Raw genomic sequence first — 13,297 nt, 5'->3', positions numbered from 1 at the left:
TTAAAAAGAAAATTGGCGTGGGATCCACCATCATTATAGTCTCTAGCGGAGGTTAAGCAGACGGCTGGGGCAGATGTTTGAAGTCTGGGAAGAGGGTAATACCCACGGAGCTTCCCAGGCTACTAATATCAGCCCCCAGCTGAATACCTAGCCTTTACTAGCTATTAGAATGGGGGACCCCCCCAAAAAATGACGTGGGGTCCCCCCTATTTTAATATGTTTATGAGTGACAGTTTTCCTGCTATATACCTGCATGTCATAAGAATTTAAATTAAAAAAGGACCATGTTAAATTCAAATCTGTTTTTTTTAAATTTTTACCGGTGTTTGGTATGCGTTGGAAAAGGGGTAGTCTTATACGGTGAATATATCCTAAACTCGATATTTTAACAGGAAAGTAGGGGGGTCGTCTTATACACCAGGTCGTCTTATACGCCGGAATATACGGTAATAAAATTGGACAATTTTAACATCTTCATTGCTATTTCTTGCCACATACCCTATACACTAGCGCAAGTTGTTTTGTATATATTTTTTATCTTGAAAACGTCAGACAACTGTGGTAGTTGTCCTCTCTTGCAGCAAATATAGGGCATACCCATTAGCACCACCATTCCATTGAATTATATTATTACAGAAAGATTTGCTGTAGTTTAATAGAACCAGAAATTTGAAGTACTTTGTACACATGCCCACATCCATCTCAAGACTCCACATAGTCATAGATAATGCATGTGTTCTCTTGCTGTACCTCCACTATATGTGACTGCAGACTTTTCAATCTGCATAGCATGCGCACTGCATGCTGTCAGGATTCTCCCGCGCCAGTGGTGAGAGTGGGAGGTCATGTGACCACAAGTAAGTGATTTGCATGCATACGGCCACATGCTGACCTGATGTTATCACTTGTATTGAGCAAGGCCGCCCACCTCTAGTCAGAATGCAGCCAGAAGTATGCAAATCACATACTTGCGGTCACGTGATTGTCCCTTTTCACCGCCAGCACCAGAAACTCCTATCAGAATATGGTGCACACCCTGTGAGGATTCAGATGTCTATAGTCAAAGTGATTGTAGACTTTCATCCCAAACCTGGATAACCCCATTAACTTCAGACTCTGGATTCCTGAAAGAAAATTTGTTGCCAAGTTCTACTGGACCATGTATCAGAACATGATGTATTCTTCCCAGAAGCACAAATTCTAGAGAACATGTCCACAAACACAAATTCAGATATGGCACTGAAGAAGCAGCACATAGCTCCATACATTTCTACACTGGCTCTGTAATAAAAGCAAAACTCTTTAGTAGGGAAAATGGCAATAGAAAATGCTTACCTGCTAAATATGCAACACTCTGAGTATTGACTTCAAACTTATCACAATTCGTGTGTTTGTTTACAAGGGCAAGCAAAGTGTGAAGGATCCGTATTGTTCTTGCCACGGTAGTAGGAGAGGGATGTCGATAACCTAAGGAATTAAATAATTTGTTTAGAGTCGTTTAAAAGATTGCCTTAAAGAGTTTTCCACTACCGGACAACCCCGAAGAGCTAAACTGCCCATCATAAAAACATATCCTTCCTTCTCAGACCGGTGCTGTTCCTCCGATGTTGGCAGAACAAGGCCATCACTGCTGGAAGACGCGGCGATGGAATCAGAGGAAAGGTCAGTTTAGGTGTTAAAGAGGTTGTCCACTACTTTTTCATTGATGACCCATCTTTGGGATAGGTCATCAATGTCTGATTGGCCGGGGTCTGATACCTGGCACCCCTGCCAATCAGCTGTTATCGGTGGTCAGCGGTGACTGGAAGTACTCACTTGCAGAGCTGGCCGTCTTCTGATAGTGGCCGCCGCAAGGTACTACACATCCACCTTCTATTCAAATCAGAAGACGACCAGCTCCGCATGTGAGTACTTCCAGCTGGTGGCCACCAACACTGATAACAGCTGATCGGCGGTGGTGCAGGGTGTCGGACCCTGGCCAATCAGACATTGATGACCTATCCTAAGAATAGGTCATCAATGAAAAAGTAGTGGACAACATCTTTAAGAAGTGGCTGTCCAGTAGTGGTCCTCCCCTTTAATACCGTTCTAATATTTATATTCCACATGCATCGTTTTAGGCAGAATGGAGCAAGGTTGTAGCTGAGAGACATGGGCAAATATTAGGTTTATGCTGCTGTAGGATTCAAGAAGTTGTCCGATTTTAAACTGTTCACCATCGATCTTTGTTGACTTAACTGCAACCTTGAGGTCACATATTCAGCGAATTGAAGATTAGCTTCTACATAAAAGAATAAGAACTTATCTGCAGTTCTCAGCAGAGAATACTAGACACTGAAAAGAGCTGTGCTGTTCAGCTCAGGTCAATATTTACATCTGGTCACTGGGGCTAATAAGGACCTGACTGATGAGGGTGCAGGGTGTAAGATTTCCACAAATTTGATATTATGTATCTAATATTATTTGCCCAGCTAACCCCTTCATTTTTGTATAACGAAAAAAATGACACCTTATTTATGTTATGCAAACATGTCAAACGTTATTTTTTTTTAAACTCGTTTTATTGAAAATTATACAACATAACAAGGATACATCATAGAACAAAAAAACAATCCTTGGGGGAATTTTAATTCTTACTGTGGCTTTGCTTTTAGTTTAGCGTACAGACTCGCAAGCATGAGGACCCTTGACGCGGGTTGTGAGCTTGCGTATTTTGGCCAAAATATTAACCAATACCTCATATACTGTATATATGTAATTTTGCACTTTTTTATTCCAGGGTGCAGCCAGGCCCATCAGTGCTGGCATTGTAAACTAGGGTGTCTTTTCTCATGGGGTGCACTCAGATAGTACTGGACAGCCCGCCTAATTTAATAGTATGGGCATAACTAATAGGCTGTAAGCCAGATACTGTGCACTATCCATTTGTGAACACCACCCTATACAAGCCTTTTTGTGTGCAATATTACAACTAAGCAACCCCCCACTCCCCCAATGACATGGTAGGTTGTGAGTAGTGTTGAGCGAGTATGTTCTATTAACCCTTTCGGCGAGTATGCTCGGGCCGAGCTCCGAGTATTTATAGCTGCTCGGTGATATGGTTGAATAGCTCCCGTGTGCATGATTTGCAACGGTTTGACAGTTTTATTACATGTGAGGAATGTTTAAGAAATAGACATTCCTCACATGTAATAAAACTGTCAAACAGTTGCAAATCATGCACACCATGATTCAACCATATCACCGAGCAGCTATAACTACTCAGAGCTCGGCCCGAGCATACTGGACAGAACATACTCGCTCAACCCTAGTTGCGAGTGATTGTCTCATCAGTATTTTGCACCTGTGTTGCCGCCATCTTTATTATATGGATTTGCTGCATCCTGGTAGAGCGTTAGTTCTGAAGACCTGGGCAGGTAAACACTGCTGCCCTTTTCTGCTATGTTTTTTTTTTCTTGTATCTTGGGGGAATTTTAATTCTTTTAATTGTGACTTTGCTTTTAGTCTATTACTATTTGCCCAGACAACCCCTTTATTTTGGTATAACGAAAACAAATGACACCTTATTTAGGTTATGCAAACATGTCAAATGTTAACTTTTTTTTTTTTTAAACTCGTTTTATTTAAGATTATACGACATAAGGTTACATCATAGAACAAAAAAAAAAGGCATTTCTCATTGCTCATTAATACTGTCTGGCAAATTTAACTTTGCCCTTAGCATGCCATGGGCCTAACCAAGAGCATAAGACGCCCATGTCAGGCACCAAATATCACATACTTTATCATGAGAGAATACGCCATCACCTGGGGACTAATCAAACAAAGGCTTCCATACCTGATCACATTTTTGAGGACAATGTCTATTTTTAAATACCACCCTCTCATAGAAACCTGCAGTATTTACCATATTGACCCAGTGTGAAATCTACGGGGTTTCTTCTATCCATCCATCTCATGGCGATAGCCTTGAGAGCGAAAAAAATAATGTTTTCCTGAGAAGAGTGCGAGGGTAATGAGGACAGGTCTCCTCACCAATAAACACACCTTAGGGCAGATTGTCGAATGTTACCTTTGCCAGTGTTGGCTGGATATGGTGAATGGGGATTTGGGTGCGGATGAGTGGTTTTAAACTGAAATTTTACCAAACACGCTCAACACATTCTTAATGGGGTTCTCAAAAAAATGTTATAAAATAAATGAAAATACATTTAAATATTATAATTTTTACTAAATACCTTTATTTAGCAAAAAAAAAAAAAGCTTTGTATTGTGCAATAGCAACATTTTAAATATATCAGCGGCCATCTACAGCAGTTTTCCAGCTGTCACCTAGTAGGACGGGTTGGGTAAAGACATCTGCTAGAGATAGACGTCTGGTAAGGGCAGCATCGTGAACACGTATTTTTCTGGTCACTGAACCTGACAGGACAGGAGCTGCTGGAATAAACAATACAACTGTGTTCGGTAGGTCCAGGCATTTCTTGTCAGTAAGTCTGACAGAATCCGCTCAGAATCATGAGTATCCTGAGTAAAAATGTATGCGTTTATTCCAGTAGCTCCATGCCGTTCTGCCCTCCACTAAACCGGTCAGGCTGACGGAACATTTATCTCAATCTCAGTAAGCTAAAGAAAGTCTTCTGCTTTCGTCCCCTCAGCTCTTCTGTGGTGTCCTGTCAGGTTCAGTGAACAGAGGAATACACTTCACAATACCTGAAGAATTCTGCTCTCACCCGACGTCTGTCTTTAACAGATGTCTTTACGCAACAAGTCAACAAGACATAGTCAATGAGCGTTGTCTGCATATGTTCTTGCAGGACGAAACAATCGATATGATGGCTGTGATGGCTGACTGCTATAGATGTCAGATGGCATTTAAAATCCTGACAGTGCACTAAATAAAGCTTACCTTTTTTCTAGAGGTATTTAGTAAAATTTGTAATAAAAAATAAAATACATTTAAATTATTAAATTTCTCAGAAAACCCCTTTAATATATTGACCCATGAGTTTGGCAAGCGCAAACTAGCTCTTATTGCTTAGCAATATGGCTTTGGCATCATTATTGCCCAGTACAAAAGACATGATTTTTAAAACCTTCTCACCTTTTAGCAAGTGCCCAACTAGTGCAAAGTTGAAGTTAGAGTTGAAATTGAGGCCAACAAAATGGTCCATTTGTTTACAATGCCATTCTTCTAGAGGATTCCGGATCTCCATAAAGACTTCTTCTGGACTCTAGAAAAATAAATAAATAAATGAAATAAGCAAGTTTTTAATCCTATGCCTCCCTGTATACCACATACAATATGTAAGCACAATAAAAAAGATAAAAAAAAATTTAAAAACAAGAAAGAAAATTTTTTACTTTAAAACTGAAAAACTACAGATAAAAAAAAGGACTGCATCATTTAGGAAATGAACCCAGACCTCTGCATTATTCTGGGAAATTGTGACTAGCGATTTGAAGATTAACACAAGACCAGATTGTTTCAGTTCAATATGCAGGCTGTTTCCATCTCACAGCTAGGTTTTACCTTCCCCTATAACATCATTTCTATATGACATGTAGAAAGAAAAAAAAATCTAAATTACTAATAAGGTTCAGCTGATGCGGAAATTGGGTGTCAAGGTTTGTGCTGTTATAACCAGGGCTGTGGAGTTGGAGTCGGTATGAAATTGGACCGAATCCAATTCCTAAAATATATAATAAATTGGGTACAGTAGTTCAATGAAGTTTGTGAGGAATATTTTTTCATAAGAATTTGGGAAAGTTATGAAATGTCCTAAATAATATTTCCACAGGAAAGGTTGTCTGTGGGTGTCTGACAGAACCCACACACACAATCCTGACAAGGAATGGCAAATATCACATAGCGTCGGCATATTCTGCCAAGACTGACCCACCCTTCAAGGTTAAGCTGGAGATACTGTTTGGAGTTGCTTCTAGATATTAGCATTTTGGATTTTACCACATCTGTAAGATAAACAGTACGGTTGATGGCCGTCTATTTGCCTCCTCTCCCTATAGCAGTCATCATGCAGCCATTGATCACAGCAGGCTAACTATGAGTCAGGGGAGATTATGGCCCTGTTTGGTATGTGACAGATTTCAGGTCAAAGGCTGCACATTCACATAAAAAAAATGTAGGTCATAACATTTGTTGAAATTACATATGCCTTATTCCACACTCCAACAAGCGTGCCAAGTAAGGGAAGACTGCATAGTTTAGTGTTTTTTTTTTTTTTTTTTTACACAGTTGGGGGAAGGGGAAAAGCAGGACACCTACTGTAGCACTTTCTACCACTGAACTGCCGCACACACACACTTAAGCCCCCGTCTCACATAGCGAGATCGCTGCTGTGTCACGGTTTTGGTGACGCAACAGCGACCTCACCAGCGATGTCGCTATGTGTGACACTTTGCAGCGATCAGGCCCCTGCTGTGAGGTCGCTGATCGCTGCAAAGTGTCCTGGACCATTTTTCAGTCGTTGCCCTCCCGCTGGTCAGCACACATCGCTGTGTGTGACCAGCGGGAGCAGCGATCAGGCTGGTAACCATGATAAACATCGGGTTACTAGGGGCACACGCGCACTTAGTAACCCGCTGTTTATCATGGTTACGAGCCTGCTAAAGTGAGCGGTAACCTCCTGCTCACTGTAGCAGAGTGGCAACCATGATAAACAACAGGTTACTAGGTGCGCGTGTGCCCCTAGAAACCCGATGATTACCATGGTTACCAGCCTGCTCCTGCTTCAGCAGCAGGCTGGTAACCAGGAGCAGGACATTGTGGAAAAATTCTTTCCACGATGTCGCTGCTCCCCTGATTGTTGGTGAGCCTGCCTGTTTGACAGCTCACCAGCGATCACATAGCGACGCAGCAACGATCCCTGACAGGTCGTATCGTTGTCGGGATCGTTGCAGCGTCGCTAAGTGTGACGGGGCCTTTATTCCTGCACAATGCTTCAGAAATGACTAAATTCATGTCCACATTTTACATCTTATCTATCACATTATCTAGAACATGCAAACTCCTTGCAGATGTCCTTGGTGAGATTTGAACCCAGGACCCCAGTGCTGCAAAGCAACAGTGCTAACCACTGAGCCACCATGCTGATCTGCATGTTCATGTAAATAGGGCAAACAAGATAAAAACTTGCCATATATAGCTGAACATACAAAATACAGTGTTTCTCGGACAACGGCACTGCCGTACCTGGCGGGTTACATGACAATGTTGTGTCACCTGACCACTGCAGTCAATCACTGACCACTGACTGGCTGCAGCCTTTACTATTTCATAAGAGTGGACATCTGCTCTAACGGAATATTGATGAGCTGCAGCCAACCCCTGCCTAGTCTATAGAGTGAGCTCGTCCAATATTAACCTGATGTATAAAGCCACTTTAATGGGGTTGCCTTGTAAGGGGCATTAATGACACATCCCTGGGATATCCTGTAAATCGTCTAGTAGATAAAAGTCCGGCCTCTTGGACTCACACCTATCTCCAGAACAGGGTACCTCATCGCACATGTGCTACTACTTCTACAGTCACATGGCTGCGCACCAGATAGAACAGGGGCCCCCCATTCTGTAGGGTTGGGCTCACAGAGGTCAGACCCGCATTTGATAATTATAAATATCTGTCATGAGGCAACCTCTTTAAGCTGTTCTCACCTGTGCTATGGCTTCTCAAAACACAAGCCCAAATATTGTGTCAGATCTTTTGCACAACTATACCAACATAGCCCAATAATTTTGACTGCGAGTGTATCACTGCCGCACTATTCTTGTTGTCAAAAGTGATGGAAACCCCGAAACATACCCTGACCGAATGGTATAATAAAGACGTGAGCACAGCCCTATCACGCTAATCTTTTACATTTTCCTGAAACAGAATCAAGTATTAAATGTTTCAAGGCCATATCATTAGTGGCCATTGAATCTCAAAACCGGCCAAATACGACTTACCCAACAAAACTTCCTTTTATATAGAGTATTTTACTTACCTTGTCATTAAATACTCGAAGGCTGTCTAATGTATGCAGGTTTTGTTCCAGAAGAGCTGTACCCGCCGAATACAAGTTAACTTCATCCAGCTGTAGTACTGCCATAGCCACCCAAAAGAGGGCTTTGTGCATAGGGGAATCCTAAGACGATGGTGAGAAATCAGTAACCAAATCGCAAGAAAAAAGTCAAAATTACTATAATGGACTTCAACCCAAATTACCTTCACGGTAGGTTACCATGAAGCCATGAGTGTGGGGGATGGGAATGGAGCGCGAATGAGTGCATGAGTTGGTAGGTACCGCCTCAATGTATTTCCACAAACTTGTGCATTCATTTGCCCCCACGGGTGGGCACAGCATTGGACAAATCAAAGAGTATGAAGTTGTGAATTACAACTGTGAGGATGCAAGGGCGACTACTGGAGCTCTGCAAGTTTAGGCAGCAAAAGCCAATACATTCAGGTGACTGATATGATGAGTGTGTCACCATATAATGCATTCAGAACTACAAAACACAAACTAAGAACATTTGTGGAATCAATGCAGACACAAATGACCTTTGCAGCTATTACAAGTCTAACTATAGGCTGTAAAATGAATCAGTGTTATAGGGTACCTACACCAGAGAGGAGCTTACAAGGGCTCTGCCGTAATCACTACAGATGCTGTGAAAGACAAAATAGTTCTTCACCAAGCTCAATCCAAGTCAAGTCCTGTACTATTATACGATACACACTCTACAGGTATGTCCACACCTGCATAGGGAAACGGAGCACTGCACAAATGTTCTGTGAGGATCCCAATACAAGAATGGACATTGCGGTATAAAAAGGCCATAAATGTTTACTTTCAGTAGTGTTGGTCAGATGTGGATGAGAGTAATCCGCACGTACAGTACAAGGAACTGATATAAATAATACAGCCATCCGTCATACCACACCTCTTACCTTGTTAAGAAGCGGCTGTAGTTTGGTTAGTGCTATCACAGTGGCTTCTATTAAAACTTGGCTATTGTAATTATCAGGACCTTTTAAGCAGCTTTCCAGTCCCTAAAACAAATATTTTTTTTTTTTTATCAAAAAATACTTTATTTTTAAATACTTAAAAACATTTTTTCCCCCACAATATTTATTACTTCCACAAGGGGACCTGTGATCCCTTGAATGCTTATATAATACACTACACAACTTATGTAGTGCAATGCAATATCCCAGCCTCCCAGTGCTGTACTAATAGGAATGGGTATACTGACAGACACACAGGCCTTTGTTAGACCTGTGGTTGTCATAACCCATTGGTACCCCGTGATTCCGCCAATGGGGGAGGCTGACAGGGGGAGCACTTTCACTGTATAAATCCCCTTGAGATTCTGTAGACACAGACCACGGCAAAAGAGGGGTTAAATGGCTATGTTCTCACTTATACTAGCAATTACAGCAAGACCATAGCCATGTACATAATCAGGCTTCTGCAGCTGATCACACGATAACAGAGCCAGTAACCAGATGATTACCATGATGTATATATCTGTTATTGAGCACTAAGTTACAACTACTCATGACAGAACTGTGCACAAGTTTTAGACAGGGGGGGGGGGGGGGGGATACTGCAAATTTTTATCAATTAACTAAATGCAAAGTGAATGAACAAAAGAAAAATCTAAGCCAAATCAATATTTGGGATGGCCATTATTTGTCTTTAAGCCCCCGTCTCACATAGCGAGATCGCTGCTGTGTCACGGTTTTGGTGACGCAACAGCGACCTCACCAGCGATGTCGCTATGTGTGACACTTTGCAACGATCAGGCCCCTGCTGTGAGGTCGCTGATCGCTGCAAAGTGTCCTGGACCATTTTTTGGTCGTTGCTCTCCCGCTGGTCAGCACACATCGCTGTGTGTGACCAGCGGGAGCAGTGATCAGGCTGGTAACTATGGTAAACATCGGGTTACTAGGGGCACACGCTAAACCTCCCGCTCACTGTAGCAGAGTGGTAACCATGATAAACAACGGGTTACTAGGTGCGCGTGTGCCCCTAGTAACCCGATGTTTACCATAGTTACCAGCCTGCTCCTGCTTCAGCAGGCTCGTAACCAGGAGCAGGACATCGTGGAAAGATTCTTTCCACGATGTCGCTGCTCCCCTGATCGTTGGTGAGCCTGCCTGTTTGACAGCTCACCAGCGACCACATAGCGACGCAGCAACGATCCCTGACAGGTCGTATTGTTGTCGGGATCGTTGCAGCGTCGCTAAGTGTGACGGGGCCTTTAAAGCAGCATTAATTCTTTTAGGTACACTTGCACAGTCAGGGATTTTGTAGTATTAGAACCATGGGAGTAAGTAACCAATTAAACACAATGATTAACTAAAAAAGAAACAGCTGTGTTGGAGGCTTTAAACTGGGTGAGGAACAGCAAAACACTGCTACAAATTTGAGGTTGTGGAAGAACGTTTCGTGTCATAGGTCATACATAATGGCAAGATTTGAGCACAGCAACAAGACACAAGGTAGTTATACTTAATCAGCAAGGTCTCACCCAGGCAAACATTTTAAAGGCAGACTGGGGCTTCAAGATGTGCTGTTCAAGCTCTGTTGCAGAAGCACCAAGAAATGGGCAATGCTGAAGGTCATATAAGCAGAAATTGGCTAAGGAAACAGTGTAGCAGATGAATGACATGTTTACTCCTCTTCAAAATCAGAAAATGTCCAGCAGTGCCATCAGCTTAGAACTGGTAGCAACCAGTGGCACACAGCTACAGCCATCTTCTGTTTGGACAAGTCTGGCAAGAAGAGTTCTTCATACCTTCAACATGGAGGCTGCGTGCCCACGATGCATTTTTCAAGCGTTTTTGCTGCAGAATTTGCGCAGCGTAAACGCTTGTAAAACGCTTGGTAATCCATCCCCCATGGTCCCCAATGACAATCCGCAATTTCAATGCCCATGCTGCGGATTTTTCCGCAGCGTCTTTGATGTGCGGAAAAATCCGCAGCATGTTCATTATTTGTGCGTTTACGCATGCGGAATTGCCTTCTCAATGCATTAAAAAACGCAAGGCAATTAAGCATGTCCAAAAAGCTTCAAAAACGCGCGAAAAACATGTGCCAAATTCTGCACGCGTTTTTCCGGGCAAGGACATGCAGAAATGAAGCGGAAATTGAGTTGAGGATTTGGTCAGGATTAATGGTGTCCACAATGCTGATAAATATCCAACATGAAATACCATCAGGGAGCTGTTTGATTGGCTCCAAATTCATTCTGTAATAGGCAAAACGACCCCAAACATACAACGTCTTTAAAAACTATCTTCAGTGTAAATAGGAACAAGTCCTAGAAGTGATATGACATGACCCCCACAGGACCCTGATCTCAGTATCGAGTCTGTTTTGGATTACATGAATAGACAGGGATTTGGGCAAGCCTACATCTACAGATTTGTTTCAGATTTTTCTTTTCTTCATTCACTTCGCACTTTGTTAATTAGTAAGAATAAGCACTTAACACTTCTATTTTTGAAAGCATTCATACTTTGCAGCATTTTTTCTACACCTGCCTAAAACTTTTGCAGTACTGCACAGAAAACCAGTAAGGTGTTAAAACAGACTTTTATGTTAGATATATATATTTTTTTTCCCTACAATATGTGGGGCAGCCATCTGGTCTCAGCTCATGTTAACAACATTTAGAGAGCGGCTTTTCAGCAGCAACATTAGGCAATATAAAACAATAGTGGTGCTGAGTCTCTGAGTCCTATAGGAGAATGTTCTTCATATGATACAACAAAAAACAGTCTTCATATTTGTGAATATTTATAACATTCTTTGAAAAGCACAGAAAATACACTAATACTTAAGACATAAAACAATGCATTTGGATAATAATTCACTTGTAGTTTTACAATATGGCTCCATTCCATGACTTTGGCCAGGAAAAGCAATAACCGTATTCTAGCAGGAAGAGATTAGCAGTAGGCAAATTAATAATTATCTCTTAATATAATTCTGCACGCTACACTGTTTTCTAGTACTAATATTTTGCAATATGCCTGTAATGAGAAGTGCATATACACAAGAGACCTGCAGTGAAGGTATAGGACAGAGTCTACTTAGGAGTCTGAACCAAGCAGTAGAGCTTTTCTCAAGACAAACAGGATGTGGCATTGTCTGATTCTTCTGCATTAAAGCCCACGGCAAATCTAGATTACTCACCTTGCTCAGGATGCGAATGATCTGTTTGATTTGTCCATGAGAAACACGCTTACTGATGCACCCGAAGACAACAAGTGCTCGAGGCTGAAGTGATGGATTGTACTGGAAAGCAAACCTACACAGAGAGACCATTGTGAGGAAATATCATAGACCGAGGCAAAAAGTATATAAATACACCAACAAGCATCAAAAACATACTTTTGAGCAAGCTCAGTCCACTGGTCCAGCCACTTGCAATTTGGGATATCTCGCATGCAGGCCTACAAAATAAACCATTAGACTCAGCATATAAAAATAACTAAAGTGGTAATTTTGATCTAAAATTTGGCATTAACTAAATGCACTATAAAAGTAATGCATTTGGAGAACAGATTCAAAATACAGCATTACAGAAATTGGCTTCTATTACCTCAGAAACAGTGATGCGCTTGTCCATATTGCAACTTATTATAAAATATTTGATTGGAACATATCTACAGTACCAGAAACCTTCCACATACAAGAGTGGTGCTGTTTCTGGAAGAATAAGACTAATTTGCCAATACTGGACAAACCCTTTAATAAAACAAGAAACCACTTTCTGACATTTAAAAGAATAATTCCACTGAAAACATATGTTATACCTCCATGATTTCTAAAAGTGCTTCTGTAACCGTTTCCAAAGACGTCAGAGCAAACGTCTCCCTCTCATACGAGCCGGGTGAGAAAGAGCGGTCCCGATAACTGGATCGAAACGCTATAACTGCGGCAGACTTGACTTTGCTTATCCCAAACAGCAGATAGAATTTGGGCAGAGAGAATTCGGTCAGACTAAGCCGCAATACTTGTTTTGTCTCCTCTGAAAAAAAAAAAAAGAAATAGGTTGGCATATACTGTATTTTTCGTACTATAAGACGCACTTTTTTCCTCCAAAATTTTGGAGGAAAGTGGGGGGTGCGTCTTATAGTCCGAACATATATACATATGTACTGTGGCTGTGGGCGGTGGGGGAGGGGGAGGGAGGAGGGACAGTGGGGGATGAGCGGGGCACAGGAGGCAGCAGCCGCCTGCTGCAGCCTACGCTGTGCCCGCTGCTAAAGAAAATGAA

The 13,297-nt window shown here is 41.9% G+C and overlaps 1 protein-coding gene across 3 annotated transcripts in view; it reads right to left on the bottom strand.

Annotated features, from left to right (window-relative positions):
- NF1 (neurofibromin 1) overlaps positions 1–13,297 on the bottom strand; it is a 224,132-nt gene that overhangs the window by 28,435 nt on the left and 182,400 nt on the right. For all 3 annotated transcript variants that reach the window (XM_073664574.1, XM_073664575.1, XM_073664576.1), the window contains exons 42-48: positions 12,834–13,048; positions 12,409–12,470; positions 12,211–12,325; positions 8,955–9,056; positions 8,008–8,148; positions 5,105–5,234; positions 1,336–1,467 (exon numbers count right to left, since the gene is read on the bottom strand). In XM_073664574.1, coding sequence (XP_073520675.1) covers positions 1,336–1,467; positions 5,105–5,234; positions 8,008–8,148; positions 8,955–9,056; positions 12,211–12,325; positions 12,409–12,470; positions 12,834–13,048 — 897 coding nt within the window. The remainder of the gene's footprint in view (positions 1–1,335; positions 1,468–5,104; positions 5,235–8,007; positions 8,149–8,954; positions 9,057–12,210; positions 12,326–12,408; positions 12,471–12,833; positions 13,049–13,297) is intronic.

The sequence above is a fragment of the Phyllobates terribilis genome, unplaced genomic scaffold, assembly GCF_046119375.1.
Source record: "Phyllobates terribilis strain yellow unplaced genomic scaffold, ASM4611937v1 Scaffold_2__4_contigs__length_985480577, whole genome shotgun sequence".
Taxonomy (NCBI): Eukaryota; Metazoa; Chordata; class Amphibia; order Anura; family Dendrobatidae; genus Phyllobates; species Phyllobates terribilis.
Note: the sequence above shows the minus strand (reverse complement) of the source record. Positions and strands in the feature narration are given on the sequence as shown.